We start from the raw sequence: 23,822 nt of genomic DNA, 5'->3' as shown, positions 1-23,822 counted from the left end.
CTGCACAGACACACGTTTGCTTCTCTTGATATTTACACTACATGCACAAATCAGTGGGCGGGGCTAAACAGGCAGTGATGTAGAAGCAGGTGTTGATCTTCTGCGGAGGCGGTGCTTAGCCACACTATGACATCATAGAGTGGCACATTCCACAAGCTGTCATTTTGGCAAACTGGCTTCAGTATAAGCCATTTTTAGACTTACAAAAAAGTTTTGAGTTCTGAAACTTACAGAATGTTTTTATAGCATAATGATCTCTTAAATATCAACAGATCAAGGGAATTTTGGTTTCTCAGTTCATGACACCTTTAATGGATTTTTTGGGTCAGATAGTGAGGAAAAATCAGCCAACAAGTGTCCAGCATATCCAGCATGTAAAATGTTACTTATTGAATATTGAAAACTTTAATTGAAAATCGCCATTTTATTAACCAATCAGAAATTCCTACAATCTGAGAATGCTGATACTCTTCTGCGGTTTAGGACTAAAACCTAGAGCTTTATAGACAGAGAAACAATCGCCATCTATAAAATTTTGTCTTTGAACTTCCGTTTTTGCAATAGCTTTGTATATTTCTATGACATCACTTTTGTTAAAGAGTAATTAGCTGGTGAAGTGAATTTACTTATTATAGAGTTAACAAAATTGATCATGAGCATTGTAATATTCAAAGCGGATGTCATAACAAATGTAGACCAGGACATTTATTTATACAAACGGTTCATTTATAAATCCGTAAAATTGTACCACTTTGAAATATTTTACTGCTCGTTAACCTCATATCGACACTTTTGGGTTTCCAGTCGCTGTCATTAGATATGATGAGGCTTTAATCCTGAGATTAAACCGCAGGGAAGGTTTGATAGAAGAGAGGAGGTCAGGCACACATCACGGATGGGAAATGGAGTTTACGGAATAATAGAAGAGAAGGGCAGGGGAGAGAAGGATTAAAAAGAAAGGTCGGTAACGAGGGAGCTGATTGGTAAAGACAGAGATAAATGGAGAGAAGAGGAAAAATAATTTTTGAAAATCGAGCTACACACAGAACAGTTACCGAGTGTGTAAGCGAGACAGACAGACTGAGAAAGACACAGAATAAGTGAGCAGTTGTGTCAGGTTTCATCTTCATCTTCGGCATTGCTGCTCATCTGCCTGCTGAAACAGACGTGCGGAAACACACGCAGACGAGCTCAAACTCTCTTTGTCTTGCTGTAGTTTAAGAGAGTCGTTAGTGTATGTCAGGCTGCTGTGGTTTTAATTTGATTGATGGTGATTCACTGCTGTTTAATTCATTATGGTGCTGATTGATGCTCTCACGTTTGTGTTCCCACAGTACTACGAGATGTCCTATGGGCTCAACATTGAGATGCACAAACAGGTAAGACAAACCTGTTGGCCGAATTCACTGAACAGTTTTGCATGTGGTATTTTAACACTTGAAATCTTCTTTTCATCTTATTTTCTGTTCACACTGCACACTGGCTTTTTATAAGCTTGCAGCTATGCACAATATTGTGCATGTTTTATGTCATGCCCCAAATGATAAAAAAACTGTTTCCGTTTACATTTGTAACACAAAAGATGTGATTTGGATCCGGTCAATTAAGATACAATTTTATTTGATATGACTGTTCATATTTGTAACATATATGGATGTGGTTTGGATCTGGTTTATAAATGGCTAATTTCATGTCATCTGACTGTTCACATGTGTGATGCATATGGATGCGGCTTGGATTTGGTTTGTACATGTGTGATTTCATTCAGTCTGACTGTTCACACTTGTAACAGATATGGATGTAGTTTGCATCCAGTCTTATTTCATATGATCTGACTGTTCACATGTCTAACACATATGGATGTGGATTGGATATGGGTTTGTACACATGTGATTTCATGTAATCTGACCGTTCACACTTGTAACACATATGGATATGGTTTGTATTGGTTTTATAAACATCTGATTTCTTGCTATCTGACCATTGGCACTCCTAACATATATGGATGTGGTTTGAATCTGGTTTATAAATGTCTGATGTCATGTGATCTGACCGTTCACACTTGTAATATTTATGGATGTAGTTTGAATCTAGTTTATATATGTCTGATTTCATGCATTTTTTTTTGTTACATAAATTAAATATTATTAAATTTCTATTTTAGTAATTATAGAGCTGTCAAACAATTAATCGCAGTTAAATGCATCCAAAATAAAACTTTTTGTTTGCATAATACATGTGTTTATACTGTGTATATTTATTATGTATATATAAATATGCACACATGCATGTATATATTTTTGGAAAAATGTGTTATGTTTGTATATTAAATATATTTATTTATAATAAAAATTATATGAATATAAATATAGGCATGTAAATACATGTAAATACTTTCAAAATATACACTGTATGTATGTGTATTTATATATACATAATAAATATACACAAAACACACAAATATTATGCAAACAAAATCTTTTATTTTGTATATGCAATTAATTGCAATTAATCATTTAACAGCACTAATCTATTATTATATAAATATTTTTGTATTAATAATGACATATTTTAAAAAAAAAATCTCTAGGGATAATTGAATAGATCATCCTCCACAACCAAGCACTCCGACTTCTAAAATGAGAAACTAGACCATGCACATTGTGTTCAATTTGATCCCTGATTTGCATAATTCCTTCAGATACTGAAACCACATACACATGCAAGTGGAAATAAACAGCGCTATCAGTAGGTGCAATTCATTCTCAGTGAATTCCCCCATGTGTGTTGGGCAATGAAATGGTTATAATGGGGTTTTAGGGAGGGTCAGAATCGTCCATGATGCTCCATAATCACACACACATATTCATAAGCACACACACATGCTTTTTGGAGAGCTCTTAAAAGCATGAAGTGGACTATATTTACATTAAAAATGATAATTATATAATAACAATTATAAAATATATATTAATTATAAATATTTATTTGTATATTATATTATATAAATCCAGACAGGCAGATCATAACGGGTGATTTTACCCATTTTTGTATACAATATGCATAATGCGATCCATGAAAAAACTTTGGACGGTCTGTGAACAGCTTAATAACTCCTGTAAGAATAGGCAGCACTTGTGTGTGTCTGTCCTTCCTTTCCTCTGACTGATTTCCCTCTAAATCAGTCTTTCCCAGCATCAGCGGCGTGTGAAGAAGGGGGTAATCATACACACTCTCTGTGTGAGCTGGAACATATGAATGGAGAGTGATGGAGGAAGACAGAAAGATAAAAAAGAACATAAACACTAGAACATAAAAAGCTTTAAGAATGGTCATAAAGTTTGGTTAAGAACCACCCACTTAGACAGAGCAAGACTGTTTTATGGACATGTGAAGCAAGGACCCTCAATTTCTGTTTTTATGTGCCATTTAGTGGCGGCACATGTGAGTGTGTGTCAGTGGGTGGGGCTTCAGTCATAATGCTTTCATATTCTACAAACTGATTTGCCTCCTAATAGGATACACACATCTCTCTGTCTCCGCCCCTCCTGTAATCCTCTGATCATAGTGCTTTTAGGCTTTTCCTGTTTGTCTCTAGGTCTCACTCCTGTCCCTGTTCAATTAAAGCACTGGATTAAGACAAGCTATGAGGGGTGGCTAGACAGAGATTTAGATGGGTCAGTGTGTGTGTGTGTGTTAGCCGCTGAATTCTGTGCTGTGTTAAATTACCACACGATTTTCAGCAGTGCTCTGTTGATGTTTGCACATGATTGGCATCTCAATCATAGTTCACCACATCTGAATAGATGTATTCACTGCATCCCTGAATATTAGAATATGAGATATTAGCAACAGTGCTGAATCATTGTCATATTATGATTATGAATGATATTTTGATAATTTGTAATTACTTAAATTTTACACTTATTTTTCATATCTATCTGTCTGTCTGTCTGTCTGTCTGTCTATCTATCTATCTATCTATCTATCTATCTATCTATCTATCTATCATCTCTCTGTGTCTATATATGTGTGTGTGCGGGTGTGGTTTTCAGCAATACTGTGAAAGCCCCTCTAATGTCTCTGGCATTATGATTACATCCAATGCAGTGAGGTGTGTGTGTGTGTGTGTGTGTGAGAGAGAGATAGAGAAAGAGAGAGAGAGAGAGAGAGAGAAAGGTGGGATAGTGGACAAAAAAGGAAAAAAAAAATACAGCAGAACCATAAAAAGAAATATAAAGCCACACACACATACGAACACACACGCCTTTAAAGTGTTGCCCCTGGATGCAGGTTTGGTCTTATCAGCCTGCCCTCTTTATGTCTAATGGAGCCTGTCTTTCTCTTCCTCTGTCTCTTTCTCTCTCTCTCTTTGGACATTTAAAGGCAAATATTAAGCAATGACGTTCTAATCACTGATTGTGGTCACAGGCACAGAGGTATTCAATAAAGCCCTCATTTTCTCTTCTCCTCCTCTGCCACACTGCTCTTTCTTTCTCTCTCTCAGTCACTGTGTCTCTTTCGCCCCCTGTCTCTCTCTATCTGTGCTTGTTCTCTCGCTTAAATTCCCTCCTCTCATTTTGGCTCGCTCTAGTGATGCTCACTCTCTCTTTCTCTGGGCAGTGTGCCAGCCTCTCTTCCCTTGGCGCTCCGCCAATAGCCCCCTCTCCTCCCTCCTCTCCTCACTCTCCCTCTCTTTCTCTCTGATTGATGGCCCTTCCATTCGGAAAAAGGAAGAAAAGAAACAGAACGAGGGAGGAAAGGAGAGCAGTAAAGCACTGAAAATCAGACACGCTCACAAAGGAGGACTCGAGCACACATATATGTACAAAACCCTATACACATGCAAAGGCTCATGGGTAATTAAATGTGTTGAGGGGGAGAGCACTTACAGAGAGGGGGATGTGGGCACATTCCTGCACATGAGTGCACAAACAAATATAAACACACAAACTCGCACACTCGCCAAACAAAACAAAAAAGCCGTTTATGGGGCATCTAACAATGTCATTGACCCAAAAACTGTTTGATTTTTACACACACTCATCAGTTAATTTAAAATATATCTATTAATATAAAATAATTTTAATTTAATTTGATGTTTATATAAATTATCCTAATTATTACTCAATTATTTATATAGGTACAGATATTCTTTAGTGCACTTTTTATTTTTTACTATATATATATATATATATATAATATATATATATATATATATATATATATATATATATATATATATAATTGCTACCCCTCTCTCTCTATATATATATGTGTTATTAAAATTTTTATATTTTATATATACATAGACAAAATGTAGGTTTGTATGTTTGTTTTATTCCAATGTTAATATTTAGATTTTTTTATATTCAAATTTGAACATCAGTCCAGTTCATTCATGAACAAATATTATACTCGCCCAAATAATTAGCGCAGATGGCCCAGAACTGCGAATGTTGCTGCCTTTCTGACATGCAAACATGTCAAGAAGTCATGTGGATATAGTGAAAATATGATTAGTTATATTTGGATGGTAAAAAGTTAAGTAAGGGATAATGTACATCCAGCCGGTTGTTCTCGCAGAATAAACCCCGACAGGGTGATCAGGACCCCCACGCGAATCCCGCTTATTACACAGCTACTTGCCACATAAATAAATAATTAGATGCAAAATATTGATTTGAGTTGAAATATTTGAACGCAAAGCTTCCGTGAAGACAGCAGTTGCGAGCAAGCGGCAAATTCAAACTAAACTGACATTTAAGGGAAACTGTGCAGTCAAACCACGTATTACACAACATTTCACCACAAAATAATTAAGGCAATAAAAGACGAAAATGTTTTAAAAAATGTTTTTAGTTCTCTTATATTCCATTATAGCGTACAAAACAATTGTAGCAAAATGGCAGCAGCTGTGTTTGTATGAAACGAGAGCGAGTCCGCGATACCAGGATGACATAATTAAACAATTGTACACCATTTTGAATCAAGTTCTAATATTTTATTAGCTAAACAAACGGAAAGCTTCCACCAAGAACAAAAATAGTTCAAGCAAGTTACCCGGAAGGATGACATAATTAAACAATTGTACACCATTTCCAATGTGGAGCAACATTAATCACACACTTACGTGACATCACTTCGCAAGTCTATGCAAATCAGGAGACATTGGAGACATCACTCAGTCACGTGAATTCTGGGTAAATATATGTGCGCACGCTATTATGCTAAAAGGTTGGCACCCTGGGACTTCCTCGCAAACATGCACACACATCTTGTTTTCCTCCTCTGTTTCTTCATTTCCCTCCTGCGCTCTCTCTCTCTCTTTTCTTCTCAAACACACTCTGTTTCATTCCAAACCGGTTACATCACTCGCTCCCTCAACCTCATTATACACAAATGAGCGCTGTTTCACTCGCGTGCACACTCACGCGCACAATCTGCAGATGTTCAGCATCACTGCTACACTGTGTCCCAACAAAAATACAAACAATCGAACATGCTTCCGTTCACTCGTCTGCAGTCTCATATGACAGGAGTAACAAGTATTCTGCCAGGTAATAATAATATTTCCAGGTAATGCTACTCTACGAAATATCATAATCTGATTTTCATAAAATAATATTCTATACACTGTACTAGATAGATAGATAGATAGATAGATAGATAGATAGATAGATAGATAGATAGATAGATAGATAGATAGATAGATAGATTTGCATTAATTAGTAATTTTTTATAACATTATGAATTTTGTTTAATATATTGTGTGGTTTTTTTATTTTTTTTTATGTTTTGTGTGGTGGTGTGAAGGTTATATTAGATATGGTTTTGATTTGCTCCTCATGTAGGTATTAGAGTGCACTTAGAGGTCTGCTGTGTTTCTGTGCCTCCATCACCGCAAATACTCCTCCATTAGAGTGTGTGTGTGTGTGTGTGTGTGTGTGTGTGTGTGTGTGTTAGAGAGAATCACATAGCCATATCACAGGACAGGAAGAAAAGAATGAAAAAAAAACAGTAAAACGAGTATAATGGCTGGAGTATGAGGGTGGATGGTGACTGGGCACCGTGAGGAACGCCTTGAAAGGAACGTGTGTGTGTGTGTTTGTGTATGCGAGTGAAAGTAATTAACTGTTCATGTGTTGCAGCGTGTGTGAAACACTTGTCTGCCTGTCTGTTGTTTTTCTTAGTGAGACTATAATTAAACGTGTGTGTGTTTGTGTGCTCTGTTGCAAGGAGATTGAGACTATTCAAGCTATTCAGCCCTGAAGAGCTCTCTCTCTCTCTCTCTCTCAGGAAAATGGCTGAATAAATCGAACTCAACACACACACACACACACACACACACACACACACACACACACACACACACACACACACACACACACACACACAGAAAGACATACATTTTCTGAAAAACTTGCCCATGTAAAACTCAATGCTTCAAGTCTATGTGGTTGCTAAGGTGTTCTAAGTGGTTGCTAGGATGTCCTGGGTGATTGCTAGGGCGTTGCTGGGGTGTTTCTGTGTGGTTGCTGGGTGTCGCTAGAGTGTTCTGGGTGGTTACCAGAATGTCATGAAGTGCTGTAAGTGCATTGCTGGCTGTCGTGATTTTGCCAAGTAAGACATGTTCCTGGATCAACATCTTTTAATGATCCTGGATCAACACTATTGTCCAAAAATATAGACTTAACCCAATCCCTACCCCTAAACCTAACCCATAATTTATTCCTAAAATCAGTGTGAAATGATAGCTGATTAACAAGGGTGTAGAAGCACCTAACCCTGATTGTAAGCCTAAAACAGAAATTTCCTAAAAAATGTTATATCTCAATCCTGATTGGTTGATTGGAAATTTTGTTCCAGTTTCAACAAGGATGTTGATCCAGGAACATGTTGTACTTGGTGAAATCATGCTTGCTAGGGTATTTTGTGTGGTTGTTAAGGGGTTGCTAGGGTTTTCTGGGTGGTTGTTAGGGCGTTATGAGTGATTTTAGTTCATTGTTAGGGTTTTTGGGTGCTAGGGTTTTTTGGGTGATTGTTATGAGTGTTTTTAGCACATTTCAGGGGTGTTGCTGAATGGTTGCTAGGGTATTGCTTTGCAGTTGCTTAGGATGTTCTGGGTGGTTTCTCCTGACATCTTGAGTTGTTTTAAGCCCATTGCTAGGATGTTCTGTGTGCTTAATAGCATGTTGCTATGCAGTTGATAGGGTGTTGCTAGGTGATTGCTATAGTGTTTTTTGCATTGCTAAGGTTTTCTGTTTAATAGTAGCACATTGCTATGTAGTTGATAGGGTGTTGCTACATAGTTCTTGGTGGTTGGTAGGGGAATGTTAGGGTGTTCTGGGTGGTTGCTAGGACATTTCTATATGGTTGCTAGATGATTGCTAGAGTGTTCTTGGTGGTTGCTATGGTTTTATGGGTGTTTAACTCATCACTATGCAGAGTGTTAGGAATAGTTTTTTTTTATCATTCATGTGCTCAAAATTACAATTAACCTAAAACTTCTATCCCAGCTGTGCTAAATGGCCCTCAATTCATTATAATCTGTCATTCACTTTCTCTGTCTTGTGTATCTTTTGCTGCTTAGACATAATTGATTTGAATATAATCTAAGCTGAAGACATTTGTGTGCTTGGGAACTGAGAGCCCAGTGCAGTTGTACAGGTTTATCACTGTCACTGTTTTCTCTTCTAATCGAGCGTGTGTACGTGTGTGTTCTCTTGCAGGCGGAGATCGTGAAGCGACTCAGTGCTATCTGTGCTCAAATCATCCCTTTCCTCTCTCAGGAGGTATGCTGACAGTGATCGACAGCTCATCAGGGTTCTGGGGTCTTCTCCCACAGGCGTACACATGCGCACACACACACACACACACACACACACACACACACACACACACACACACACACACACACACACCACACACACACACACACACACACACACACACACACACACATTCTCTCCCCCCTCCCCATCAAAATGATTCACCCTCAGTATGGCAGACAGCTTCTAGATTTTAACGACCTCATCTCAAATCTCTGACTAAACAAGGATTGCTGATATCCTGCATTTTTTAACGAAGCCGCAAACTCCTGCCGCGTTCAGTCACTGAAAGTCGTCTGCGATGACTTGATGAGCTCAGGTTGCAAATTCAGCTTGAGTCCAGCATCGCTGTTTGCTTTATTAGCAGCTCTGTTACTAGTGTTACAAACAGGCTCCAAACTCACACCATTGGTTGAACCAGAATTCCACCAATGTCTCACTTTACCTTTCAAATGAGTCCAAACATCCGATTCTAGTGTGTTACAAACATTTTGAAGAGTCTCGATGAAAATAAAGAAATTAAAGCGACATCATTTATGCATTCTGTTCTTGTTGAAAATATGGGTTTTTTTGTTATGTTGTTTATGAATTCTTTTTTGGTAAAAGTTTGTAATTTAAAGCTAAATGTAGCCATTGACTATGAAAGTCCAAAATACTATGGAAGTCAATGGCTGTTTTTTGATTTTTTCTTTTTTTAGTTTGTTTTCTTTTGTGTTCAACATAAGAAATAGTCTGTTGCATTAAGGTTTGTAACAAGCGGAGGATGCATAAATTTTCATTTTTGGGTGAACTATCCCTCTAAAGCTCTCGTTCTCTACATGTAGCTGGTTTCTATAAATTTGCATGAAGGGTATAAGGAGAAATTTATTAGAAACGAGCTCTTGAGATTCGGCTGTTGCTTTTCTAGTTGTTGCGTTAGTATGGATGGCTAAGACTAGAATGGCTTGTTTTGTGTCCCAACTTATTCAAAGCTCCAGTTCCCTTGTCGAGGAGCTATATATCCATTGCTATCTTCAAAGCTGTGGAGCTGCAGTCCTCTGGAGTCTACAGTGGGCTGCATGAATGCACACTATGAATTAATGCAACTCACCTTTAGAGGTCAAAACCGAAACGGAAAATGAGAAAGGATTAACATAATTTCTCCAGAAACTGTGCAAGCACATTATATATTTAATATATATCTAAATTTTATTTTTTATGTATATTGATTTATATTTATATGACGTGTTATTTTATCATATAATAATAAAGTATATTATATGTTAATTTATAATTAATTAACATTATTATTATTGTGCATAATGCTATAATAATCAGGTTAAATTTTGTTCATTTAAAATTTAATTCAGCAAAAATATAATCCTTTATATTTGAATGTAATTTGAAAATCTTTCTTCTTGAGAATCACCCTTTAATCAGCTACAGTTCTGTTATTCTGACTTAATAAAAGTAAAACTTTTATTGTAGTTTATGGAACACTTTTGTAAATTACATCTGCTTACCATTCATTATTTTCATACAGCCTGTTTGAAAATATAACCTTTTATATAATGTATACTGATAGAGCTCCCTTTCATTTGAGGATAACTGTGGTCCAATAAAACGTCTGGAATGGATCCTCATTTTAAATGAGGAGGATTTATTTGGGCAGATGAGCAATAAAAGATCAGGCAGAACTGCATTGATTAGGAGGTCACCTTTAGCATTAGCTTGAGTTAGTGTCTGCTGACGGGGAAGGACAGAGTGATATGTCTGTCAATACTGACTGTGCGTGAATGTGTGTGTGTGTGTGTTTGATGGACAGGGATGGAGCGAGAGAGTGTGAGAGAGATGGAGGATAAATACAATTTTTGTGAGACACGTGTTTACTTTAATTCACATTTTATTTGAATGTGCTTGGGTTTTTGTTTACAAGTGTGTATACTGCGTCTCTGTCTTACCATGTATCTTTGTGTGTATCAGCATCAACAGCAGGTTGTTCAGGCGGTGGAGCGTGCCAAACAGGTCACCATGGCAGAGCTCAACGCCATCATAGGGGTGAGTGTCCTCTGATCTCTCTAACTAATAGATATATCGGACAGATAAATAGATGGATAGATAGATTAACAGTTTGAGAGAGAAAGAAAGAAAGAAAAAGACTTATGGGTTGGTGAACGGATGTATGTATGAATAATAGAATTGATATGAGATTAATAGATAGTTTAGTTTTTTAGCTGGCTGTTATGGAGTGACACTCTCTCTTCAGTCCACTGTCTCTCTGAGCTCTGATCATATTACTGCACTTAAACCCCCTAGTGATACGGTGATATGTTTTTTTTGTGGTTGTTATGATCTTATAGTCTCACTTCAGTACAGTAGTGATTATGTGATGATGTATACAGAGGACAGAGGCTGAGAGAACTGACAGGAGAAATTATGGACTGCTGTATTTCTATGAAGTTACATTTAGTTGCTTTCAATATAGTTACATTCTATCTTTATAGATCTGAATTTTTTGGTGCATGTCTCCCTGTCTATTGTCTTTATCTCTGTCTCTTTGTCTGTCTGTCTGTCTGTTTCTCAGCAGCAGCAGCTTCAGCACCTGTCTCACCACACTCCAGGTATTCCTCTTACTCCTCACCCTTCAGGTCTGTCTCTGGGCGGCACATCAGGGCTGCTGGCCCTCACCGGGGCTCTGGGAGTCTCTGCCCACCTGGCCAGCAAGGACGAACGCAATCATCTAGACCCCGAGCACCTGCGAGGTGAGTGTACAGTTTTAATATCACAGATGCAAGGGATTAATAAATAGTTTAATGTTTTAATATCTTTGATGGATTGTTTATATTAATAATTTAAATGTTTATATTGATCTTTAAAGGATTTGGTCTGTATAATTAATTTTTAATGATAATTTACTTGGGAGGTGAGTGTAAGATGAGTTTATTTCTTCATTAGATTTGAAGAAAGTTAGCATTCCATCATTTGCTCACCCATGGATCCTCTGCAGTGAATGGGTGCCGTCAGAATGAGAGTCCAAACAGCTGATAAAAACATCACAATAATCCACCCTGAATTTGTTTCTTGCAAACATGCTGCTTTTCACCTCACACGTTAATTGATGGACTGAAGTGGTGTGGATTACTTGTGGATTACAGTATGTGATGTTTTTAACGGCTGTTTGGATTCTCATTCTGACGGCACCCATTCACTGCAGAGGATCCACTGGTGAGCAAATGATGTGATGCTAAATTTCTCTAATTCTGATGAAAAAAACTCATCTACATCTTGAATGGCCTGATTTTTTGAGCCATTTTTGAGTGAACAATTCATTTAATAAAGACATCAACAAGGCACAAAATGCATGCAACTGGTAAAGTTTAAGAAAGTTTATTGTGCACTTCTTGTGCCTTGAGAAGCATTAAAGGGAGCATGATAAGAGAGCCATGGTGCAAAAGTTGGCCTAAAAACACAAAGTGAAACATAGAGAGAATGAGGGTGTGTTGAGTTGGTCCGGTAGATTGGATAGACTTCTGAGAAGCCTTGAAAGTCTGGTAGACTGAAGGCCAGAGGGGCGATTTGCTCAGGGAGCTCAATACAATGGATGTATTTTTATTGCACCCTGACTGGGTTTTTCAGCATGACCTTGGCTTGCTATGGAATTGTTGTTATTATTATCTAGACTGACGTCAATCCCCAACCCCTCCTTCTCTTTCTGTCTCTCTCTCTCCTCGGCTCCCAGAGGGTGCGCCCAGCAGGGTGAGTATCAAACTTGTGTGTTTGTATGTATATGTGTGCCTCCACCCCACTGACTTTGATAAACGACTCCAAAAACGGAGTCCTTTAAAGAGATGCACAGATTATGAAATCCGACTGACTTTTCAGGACTCTCTAAACAGCACTACCGTTCCTGCCCTCTGCCATTAGCGCTGAGGAAAAGTGTTCATTCTGTACTTTTGATATAACAAACCATAATTCTCTGCCCATTTGGTTGCATCATAGTCTTAAAGGAACAGTTCACACAAAAATGAATCTTGCTAGCTTGTTACCATCATGTCGTTCAAAATCTTGACTTGAAACAGCTGCGAAAGGTCACATATTCAGAGAATAATGATTTAAAAGCCTTTAGGAGATTTGAAATATAGTGAAAATCCTTTATTGTTTCAAAACCTGTATGACTTGTATAAGCTGCGTAGGGGAAGGATTTTTGTGTATAATCACTAACTTTATAAAAAAACTATAATATAACTTCAGGAGACTGCCAAAGAATAAAAATATGAAAAAATGTAATTGCAATTTTTTTTTTCGGAATTCTGTCAAAAAAATGAATGAAATATAAACTCAGAATTGCGAGATATAAACTCTGTAATTATTGTTTGTTATAAAATATGTACAATTATGATTTTGTGTTTTTTATTTGTTTTTTAATTGGTGTTTTTTTTTTGTTTTTTGAATGGTGTTGAATTGGTATGATTGGGATGGGCTTGCATAGGAATAGCCAAGTTCTTTGAGATGATTTCTTGTTGCTGACTGTAGAGGAAGTAAATGAGGGAGTTAAGAAGGAATGGTCCGAGCAAGGGGGAGTGAAAAGAGAGAGAGATTTTGGAGAAAACAGGTTTGTTTGAGAGAACTGGGCTTCTTTGTGTGCTTTTTTTCTCATCTCAGTCCAATGCACGTCCTGTTTGGCTCATAAAACTGCACCGTTGCAGAAAACGAAGTGTTTGAAGTCACTGATTTGAAACGCGTTTCGGTGTACTCCTCATAATGATGAAAGTTTAAAAATGGACAGTTGACACTGGATGGTGACCAAATGTTTTCAGAGCTGATTCAGTATTCAGTATGTTTTTGTGGTTGATTTTTTTTAATTGCAAAATAGTGCAGGATTCTGCTATAAAGGAATAAACCACTCAAACATTAAAATTGTAATCATTTACTCACCCTCATATAGCTTTACCATACAGTGACCTTTCTTAGTGACCAAATATCAAAATGTACCTTTAAAATCCCTTCAGCACAGTTCAGATATGGCGCAGGTTTGACATCATGACGTTTGGTTAAGAGACACTCGAGGAAACAATGACATTTGATGTTATTGACTTCCAACACAAAGCGATCATATGGCCTCAGAACAATTAACTATTAGGTGAACTTTGCACAACCTTAGCATTTTGTTGGAATTGAGACTGTTTGTGTGTGTTTATGCTGTGTTTTTTGTGTCTGTAGAGTAAATCAGTGTCGTCAACTGACAGTCAGGCAGCGGAGGATCGTCAGGGTCCGTCAGGGGTTTATTCCTCACAGGCCAGCAGCGATGCCAAACGGAGACGTTGTGATGATAAAGACGTCCTGCCGTCTCACTACGTAGGTTTTGTCACATGATGATGACATCATACTTGTCTCAGTCCCCCAATACCCCAATTAAAGGGTTACTCCACCCCAAAATGAAAATTTTGTCGTTAACCACTTACCCCCATGTTGTAAAAGCTTCATTCGCCTTCGGAACAAAATTTCAGATATTTTTGATGAAAACCAGGAGGCTTGAGACTGTCCCATAGACTGCCAAGTAAATAACAGTCTCAAGGTCCAGAAAAGTTATGAAAGTCGTCGTCAGAATACTCCATCTGCTATCAGACATGCAATCTGGGTTATATAAAGACAGGAACAATTTTTGTAAGCGAAGAAATCAAAAATAACGACTTTACCTTGCAGTCTATGGGACAGTCACTGGCCTCCCAGTTTTCATCCAAAATATCTTCAATTGTGTTCCGAAGATGAACAAAGCTTTTACGGGTTTGAAACGACATGGGGGTAAGTGATTAATGACAAAATTTTCATTTTGGGGTGGAGTATCCCTTTAACTGTGTATATTAAATTGGCAGCCCTAATGTTTTTTTATTTTTATTTTATCCCAGTGGAATCTGATTTGATTTTATTTACATTTTATTTTATTGATTTCCTGTAAGTTTATATTATTTTCCCCATGCACCTTATGTGATATTTGATAATAATGATCACAACATTTGCAAAATTCTAGTATAGAACGTGATTTGCATCTTGTAAATGTATTCCTTATATATTTTATATCTATTAAAGACATTTTATTTTATTGCAGCTTTTATTGTGTTAATTGGAAGTATTTTTTTTTTGTCAGTAATAAGTAATTATATTATGTTACTTAGCTATGTTCTAAATTCAATACAGTCTCAATATGGTATATTTTCCCATTTTTACAAAATTGTAATTACGATAACTATATATAAATATATAATTATATAATTCATTAGAAATAAATATAATTTTAAAAAGAATTGTGTATTAAATAATATTAATGTGTGTAATTATTATTAAACAATAAAAAAATCTAATTTTAATAGTAAAATTCAATTTATATAATATATAAATTTATATTATATAATTCTTGTAACACTTTAATATATAATACTTATATGTATGCTTACATTATATTTTATTTAATTATATTATTATTACATTTTTATACATTTATATAAATATAGATTCATAAAAACTTATGCCTAATGTATAGGTATAATCTCTTTTTTTATAGCATAATTGTTTTTCATAGTTCATAAAGCTCAACAGCACATCAGGTGTAACATTTATCAAACACACATGTAGGGAAGAGTCGGATGTGACCGTCCATGCGGGTATAATTAGGGGGATGATGTCACTATAGGGTGATGGCAGTAGGAACATCAGGACATGATCACATCAAAGCCCTGTTGCCATGGCAACTAAATGCGTTGTCACCCCCTGATTCCTAGAGATGGGTGAAAGAGGACAGTGAGATGAGTGTGAGCCGTGTGAGAGCGATGGACAAGGTGGTGTTGTTGTGATTGGTGGAATTAGACACAAAGGGAGGGGGACGGGGGAGCAGTAAAAGGACACTGCAATATTGTACATGTATGTACCTGATAAATATCCCATAGGGGTATATATTTTTGTGTCTGTGTGTGTCATCTAACACGTTTTTTCTCCTGCCTGTTGTGTTTTAGGACAGTGACGGAGACAAGAGCGAGGACAATCTTGTAGTAGATGTCTCAAATGAGGTCAGTTCACATGCACTGTTAAATTAACATTGGTGAAAGTCTGTACTTACAGTAGTGCTGTCAATCATCATCAATTGAAAACTTTAAATAATTTTATAATTAAATTCATTACATGACATACTGATTAAGTAATACAATTATCTGCATATTTCAATAATTGCTGAGAAAAGCCCCCAAATAAATATAAAGACATTACTGTGGTAAACAAGATTTTTTAAACTATTGTTCAGATGGTAGGAAAATACCTAATTATGGAATTTAGATATGGACCAGATCGTGCGTAGGCTAAATATATAATAAACTAAATGATTGTGTTAAACTGACTGCCCATTTTGTGTCACAGCGTAATTTTATTGTTATTTTATTGGTTTATTTTTATTGATTTCTAGTAAATGTTTAGTTTTTGTTTTGCTTTGCTTTGCTTCACTTTGCATTGTTTTCTTATACATCAAAATTGACCTGATTCTTATTGTGCACAAATCATTAGTTCATTCAGCATATTGTTGCAAATATAAATTGTCTTCATAAACATTAATGAAAATGCAACTTTCTTTGCTGGTGAATATCAACCCAAGCCATAACTGGAGACCAGAATATAATAAAGACTTTGGGCTGGACCACAGCAAACACCCAAAACACCGTAGTATTGCGGTGGCAAGTCTTGCACTGACTTTAATCTTAATGACAAATTTGTATTTGACTGTAGAACAGCACCAACAAATGCATTTCATCCTGAAAAAAACTCCCATTCATTATGATTGCTATTTTTTCTGTGTAATTATCATCCATTTCAAGGTAAAACGTTACAGCTCTGTTTCTCAATTACTGGACAAATATTGAACATCAGTCATATTTATTAAACTGCATTCATTTAGTAATTGCTGATAGTATCACAGGCGAATCAGGATTGTTTTCTGCTGCAGAGCGTCTGGAGTCAGCGAGCACTGGGCTATGCTTTTATAATCATTAAGTGACCCCGCTGCATAATTAACACAAATTTAACAACATAAAAATGATCTGAATTCATACAATATCCCACATCAAGGATTAAATGGATCAAACCTTGTTCTGTTGCAAGTTAACAAAAATAACTGTTATTTCGAACAAAACCTATTAACCTATACCACACCATCTTAAATGTAAAAAGTAAAGTTCACATATCCAAATGAAATTAAAATGCACTCATGTTCTTGATTCTCCTTAACTCTTTGACTCTGTGTTTTCAGGAGCCGTCCTCTCCTGTAGGCAGTGTCCCTCTGTCTCCACATGGGAATGGTTTGGATCGAGCCCCGACCCTGAGGAAAGAGCTCCCAGGATCCCCCAGTCCCCCTCCGTCCTCCCCACCACACAGTCCACCCCCTGCCAAAAACAAGGACATGGCACAAGTACTTTTCCCAGACACCTAATATTCCAGAATTACATATTGCCAAGCATATTGCTTAACATGTTTAATTTTAAATGGTTGACTGTCTAAATCAGACTATCATACTAAATATTATATGAACTGGTTTAATTTCTGCTTATTTTAAATAAGTGGAGTTTCACAGTTGTTTTGTAATGGTGTTACTAAAATAATTTGATTTGTGTGTTTTTTGTTATTTTATAAATATCAAAATTAAAAAAATAATAATAATAATGGTACAATTATTTTAAAGTAGATTTGGAGATTTAGCCAAAGTAAGGTCTAGTTTGGGACACAGTGTTGGTTTGTAGTTAATGATAAACTTTTAATAACACCTATTTTTAATATAATACACTGAATATCAATAAAAAAAAAAAAATCAAAATTCTGGTATTTTTTAATTAAATTAGGTTATATGTGCTAGTCAGATCAAAATGCTGGTTTGTAGTTATTGTTAAACTTATTTTATATAAATAAAATTTTAAATGTTTATTATTATTAATATTATTAATATTATTCATATTGTTATTAATAATATAAATGTATAATAAAAATAATACATTTTTAATTAATTTTAATTAATTTTTTTTGTAGGTTTTTTTTATAATAATAATAATTGTATTGTTTATTATTATTTAATCTATTTTGATAATAGTAATACATATAATATCAGTTTAACAATTTGTCAAAATTCTGAAATTGTTGTAGAATTTTATTTAATGTATTTCGTTGATGTATGAGGTGGGGCAGACCAAAATGCATATTAGTGTTGCTATATATCATTCAACATTATAACAAATAATAGCATCTGTCTCTTGGTTCTGTTGGTAGACAGAAAAATCTCAGTCGCCCTCCTCTAAATCAGGCAGTTCTTCTCCCTCTCACCATGACACTCTCACCCCTGGTCCACCTGGCCCACCCGGGCCCAGCACTTCCTGTTTACGCCTGGTCAACAAACCTGCCTCCTCGGCGGACCCTCTGGGTAAAATGTTGTCTGTTTGCGTTTACAGCAAACACATGCTACAATTCAATGAAAATAATTGTTTAATTGTGTGTCCTGTAGCTCTGCGGAGTCCCTTGACCATGATGCCTGGTTCTTACCCGGCTCACTTCGGGGTGGTGTCCCACTCTGGGCTTAACGGAGAGCTGGCCAGCCCGGGCGGCTTCGGAGGCTCGCTCACCCTCTCGCCCCAAATCAGTGCTGCAGCCAGTGCCTACACACGCAGCCCTATGGTGACTGTGTTTCTGAATCTCTTACAATTGACAGAAGTTTACGCGAAAACATTTTGATGCTTGAATACTCTCCTCCACAGGTAGCGTTTGAATCTCGTTCACATCTTAGGCCATCAGGGCTGTCCTCCTCTCTGCCTGGCTCCACTGGTGGCAAGCCGTGAGTTTCTGCTTGGTTTTTGGATGGAGCTGTTCAGCGATATCCAGCGTATAGGCTGTTGGTCCAAATTATTGCTTTTTTCTGCTGCACTTGTAATACAATTCCCTCTCAAGTCCCCCGCTGACAGCTAAGGCGAGAAAAACACTTGAATTCGTGCAAACATCTTTAAGATGGCAAATTATTGTTGCACCCACTGACGCATTCACAAACAAGCAAACTTTTCATAATTATGTTGTCAAACTGCTTGAGTACTTAAGGTTTGAATCAGCTCCTATTCTTATTTTAAACAAGTCCTTTTACCATTTAACTTTTGTCCCGCAAGTCCACTTATAATCTTAGTCGTGGTTTACTGCAATCGTAATTTAGTTTTTCATGACCATTTTCCACCCTCTATCTGACCCTTAGAATTAAACACTAAAAAGGTTTGTCAATACAATAAAAGTCAGTGGGGTCCATTTACTTTTATTGTACTGACAAAAACTTCTTCAAACTGTCTTTTGTGTTCAGCAGAACAAAGACAAGTCAAGCTTTCAATTTTTGCATTCACTATCTATCACTTTAACGTCCACCTTATTCCCGCCCCCAGTGCTTACTCATTCCACGTGAGCGCAGATGGTCAAATGCAGCCGGTGCCCTTCCCTCCTGACGCCCTCCTCGGCCCAGGCATCCCACGTCACGCCCGTCAGATCCACACCCTCAGTCATGGAGAGGTGGTTTGCGCGGTGACCATCAGCACCTCCACGCGTCACGTCTACACCGGCGGGAAAGGCTGCGTCAAAGTGTGGGACATCAGCCAACCGGGCAGCAAGAGCCCGATGGCCCAGCTGGACTGTTTGGTGAGATCTGTGTCATGTTAAACTCTACTTGTAGTTGGTACTCTCCATCCTGGGTGGACTAAATCAGTGTCCTTTCATCTTTTCATTTTGTAGATATTAATTGAGTTAATTTAATATTATCATGTATGGTTGTTCTTTGTTGGTCGCGGGGTTTGATGGTAGGGGGCTGTGCATGTGGGATTTGGATACTGGGAATTGGACGTATCAAAGCCGAATTGACGTCCTCGGCTCCGGCATGCTATGCTCTGGCCATCAGTCCAGACAACAAGGTCTGCTTCTCCTGCTGCAGTGACGGAAACATCGTGGTCTGGGACCTGCACAACCAGACGCTCGTCAGGTATCTACAGACTCCTCCTGGTGAGATAGACCACGTTCTTCATCCTGAAGTCATGTGATGTCCTTGTGTCGCCCTCTATAGGCAGTTCCAAGGTCACACAGATGGAGCCAGCTGTATCGATATTTCCAATGACGGGACCAAACTGTGGACAGGGGGTCTGGACAACACCGTGCGCTGCTGGGACCTGAGAGAGGGTCGACAGCTGCAGCAGCATGACTTCACGTCACAGGTACTGCAGCTCAGAGGAAACTGTGGAGGGGAGGTCTGGACAACACCGTTATATATATATATATATATATATATATATATATATATATATATATATATATATATACATACATATATAAAGAAAAAAACATCTTAAATACTCAAAATACCACATAGCAACACCCTGGTAATGCACTGTGGAGTCATCCATAATAAAATGGAAACATTTATTGGCAGAGTAAATTTGGTCATTGTGCCTTTATATTTTATTTTTTCAAACTTTTATGGACTAAAGGTACTTGGCGTCAATTTTTCTGTCTGCAGGCACATTTTTATGCGTTGGATCTTTTATTGAAGCGTTTTTATGTGTGCGCAGATCTTTTCTCTGGGTTACTGTCCTACGGGCGAGTGGCTTGCAGTGGGGATGGAGAGCAGTAATGTGGAAGTGCTGCACGTCTCCAAACCAGACAAATACCAGCTGCACCTTCACGAAAGCTGCGTTCTCTCGCTCAAGTTCGCCTACTGCGGTACGAGTCATTTGTATAGTGCCACTCTTTGAAACTGCCTGTGCTGCCCATGTATTCCTATGGGCCTTCATTATTTATGCTTATTTAAAATAGATGCTTTTAGATAGCACAAGATGTGATTTAAATTTCCTTTTATTTCAGGGAAGTGGTTTGTAAGCACAGGAAAGGACAATCTGCTCAATGCATGGAGGACGCCGTATGGAGCCAGTATTTTCCAGGTTTGTTCCAAACCCATGTGACTTTCTTTCTTCCTTAGAGATGTCTTTAGATGTCCTAAACCTTTAAATGCTGCTACACTATTAACATATCAGAATAACAGAGCAGCTGTGCGCAGACAGGAAATGCGATGGAGAAAGAACAAAGCTTGTTTTAAAATGAGACAGTTGTTGGTGCAGATTCGAAAATCACTGCACGCCTCTATTGTGACAGTGAGATTTAGCTGGATCTCATCGGTATTTGCGAAAATGTCTCATTTTGTCTCTTTTTGTCTCTCTCTATTTAAAGTAGTAATAGTCCTTGTTGGTCTTTGGCTTTTATGTGTACGAAGAATATATTGTAACTGGTTCTGGGGATAAGAAAGCCACGGTGTATGAGGTGGTGTATTGAACACAAAGATGGACGGATGGATGGAACGAAAAATCATGGATGGCATGGCGGGCAACCATAGCTCTTCTATTTGCGGTCCTTATCTAGTCACAACCATTTGAGAGATAGAAGGAGGCTTTGTTCAGAATGGCATGCTACCATACTATTAATACTTTTATGCAGAATGTATACTGAGCACAGTATGAATCTTTTCTTTATACATAAAATACCCAGAGGACGTACTATCAGTGCTGTGTAGTAACTGATTACAAGTTATCTGGATTACATAATCAGATTCCAAAAAGTACTCATAATTAGATTATAATACATTTTAAAATGCTCGTAATCAGATTACAGTTACTTTTTTAAGAATTACATAATATTCACACAATGGCGGCAAATTATACATAATTTAGCGATATTTCCTTTTTTCAAATTTCTTAAACAGTAGTCAGAATACATTAGTAAAAAAAGCAACCTAGATTGTTACTAACTACAATTTTCATCGTAATCTTTAATCAGTAGTGGACTACAATTTGTAAGTAATGTACTCAGCACTGCATGCTAATTTTTCCCAAAATGTCCTGTATAAAATACTATGTGGGATACGTTGTTGCTACATCTGTAACTTCATGAATTTTACAATAATGGAAGAATTGTTAGCAACATATTTTTTTGTGACATTACTGGACAACAACATTGAACTAAAAATGTAAATTAAAGTGGACAGCTCTCACTAAATTAAATGTGCAACAATGTAACATATATTACTTTATATCTTAACATGCTTTTGTTCTTATTTTACATCCTATGCTTTTATTTTTAAAATAGTATTTAGTACACAGTATATACTGTGAAGTATGCAGTATGCTGGTATTCCATTATGAACATAGTGAGTAATTGGGGTGGTTTTAATTAGAACAGTCTAAATGCTAAAAAAGGAAGCCCTACAGACAGCAGGTATTCAGGGAGCTTCTACTTACAGAAACACCAAAACCAGACAATCATTTCATTAGTCGCAAACTCCCTCTATAAAGAGAGCACAACATCTTCCCTCCAATGAGAAAAGACAGTTTTTGAGGCTCCTGGCTCACACTGGAGCATCTCTGGATGAACACGATATGGGCGTACAAACAATTCTTCACTCGCCTATCCAACCCAATTAGACATTCATGTGGCAAATCCCAGTTGAATTTTCCAACCTGCATTTAATTTCCTCCTTCCACAAGTCGGTGTCTAATGAGGAGCAAGGGTAAATCATGCAGGATTCGTGCGGCAAATATTCATAACCACGACCGTTATTCGTTTTAATTCCTGTGGATTATCATACAGATGTTGCGCTCATTTGTGGTTTAATGCTCATTTTCGTGTTATTAATTATCTTTTAGCTTTGCATGGGGAAATCTTTTTATGATTGTTCTACTTCAGTAAGATGATGCAAATACCTAAATATTCAAAACTGGTATATGGTATAAGTCATCAAAAAATTGTAAGAATTAATCAGATGTATACAGTAATGTTATCTTTAAAGCAGAACAATTAGTTACAAAAATAGGTTCCGAGAAATAAATCATGTAATCAACACAGCATGGAAAAGAATGCAATTTTCTATATGAAGATGAAAATTATATTAATTTGAGTATTGCAATTATTGCTATATCAGTATCAGCAAATAATAGGGATGTCATGCAATTAATTTAAATGCATTTTTTAATTAATTGCCATACCTGAATTCTTCACAAGGTAAATGAGAGAAATGCTTGAGAGGTCCTAACACAGAGCCCTGATGCACACCATCAGTAAGAAGAGCTGTGGTTGCCAACCTGACCAGGAATGTTCAAGGAGAGACACTACAGGATTCATCTATCACACGCACCAAACATACTGCTGGGAACAGATTTTTTTAAATTAGTTTTGTTCTTTTTTCTTTTGATCTATAAAGCTTTTCTCAGCACTTAGAAAATGGTTGGATGAGTCAAACCATTTTTTGCTTGTGAACAGAAGGAGTTGTATTATTAGGTTCTCTCTTTTTTTATGGCAATAGTAAGCAGTGCTACTACAGTGTTTTGATCAGTCTTTTATTATGCAAAAAGTGTTTTTTGTTTTGTTTTTTTTGAATAGCTGAAAATATGGCTGAATGCAAACAGTGGCATTTGTCCGTTTCAAGACAGACCGTCTCTGCTGCGCAATCTGTCTTTGACATCATGCTATCTGAGTATCTGTATCTATCTACCCTTATATAATGCATTATGTTTGTATACTGAGAAAAATGTTCACCGTCACAATTTTGTTGAAGATGCTCTCTCTCGAAAGCCAAGGAACTTTTTCGAAGGCATCGCTGTGATATCCCTGTAGCACTTCCCATGTGATGTAAAAGACATGTGTACATTGACAAATTAAACTTGTGGTCATCTTTTGAAGTTGTCGAGTTCTTGAGAAGTGGTTCAATATCAAATTTTGGTTTTGTTTAGTTTTTGTTGAGTTCTTGAGTTTTTGTTAATAATTAAAAAATATTTAAATAACAGATTATTACTATTTGTATTTTATTTATCTTTTTTTGTAAATAGTACTTTATATTGTAGTTTGTTTTATGCATTTTTAAAAAGCCATCTCATCAGCAACGTGAACATTACAATTAATGTATTTAATACATTCACATTTGTACAC

General features: G+C 36.9%; 1 protein-coding gene across 1 annotated transcript in view; it reads left to right on the top strand.

Annotated features, from left to right (window-relative positions):
* The window catches only part of tle2b (TLE family member 2, transcriptional corepressor b), a 41,104-nt gene extending 20,233 nt beyond the window's left edge, over positions 1–20,871 (top strand). The window contains exons 4-19 of the mRNA XM_042749100.1: positions 1,335–1,379; positions 8,733–8,795; positions 10,794–10,868; positions 11,395–11,572; positions 12,550–12,566; positions 14,031–14,165; positions 15,818–15,871; positions 17,098–17,256; positions 18,105–18,255; positions 18,337–18,506; positions 18,587–18,663; positions 19,250–19,515; positions 19,605–19,836; positions 19,918–20,065; positions 20,420–20,570; positions 20,712–20,871. Of these exons, the coding sequence (XP_042605034.1) occupies positions 1,335–1,379; positions 8,733–8,795; positions 10,794–10,868; positions 11,395–11,572; positions 12,550–12,566; positions 14,031–14,165; positions 15,818–15,871; positions 17,098–17,256; positions 18,105–18,255; positions 18,337–18,506; positions 18,587–18,663; positions 19,250–19,515; positions 19,605–19,836; positions 19,918–20,065; positions 20,420–20,570; positions 20,712–20,809 (2,019 nt within the window). The 3' untranslated portion in view covers positions 20,810–20,871. The remainder of the gene's footprint in view (positions 1–1,334; positions 1,380–8,732; positions 8,796–10,793; positions 10,869–11,394; positions 11,573–12,549; positions 12,567–14,030; positions 14,166–15,817; positions 15,872–17,097; positions 17,257–18,104; positions 18,256–18,336; positions 18,507–18,586; positions 18,664–19,249; positions 19,516–19,604; positions 19,837–19,917; positions 20,066–20,419; positions 20,571–20,711) is intronic.
* The last annotated feature ends 2,951 nt before the right edge of the window (positions 20,872–23,822 follow it).

The sequence above is a fragment of the Cyprinus carpio genome, chromosome B22 (assembly GCF_018340385.1).
Source record: "Cyprinus carpio isolate SPL01 chromosome B22, ASM1834038v1, whole genome shotgun sequence".
Lineage (NCBI taxonomy): Eukaryota > Metazoa > Chordata > Actinopteri > Cypriniformes > Cyprinidae > Cyprinus > Cyprinus carpio.
This window is presented reverse-complemented; position numbering and strand designations above follow the sequence as displayed.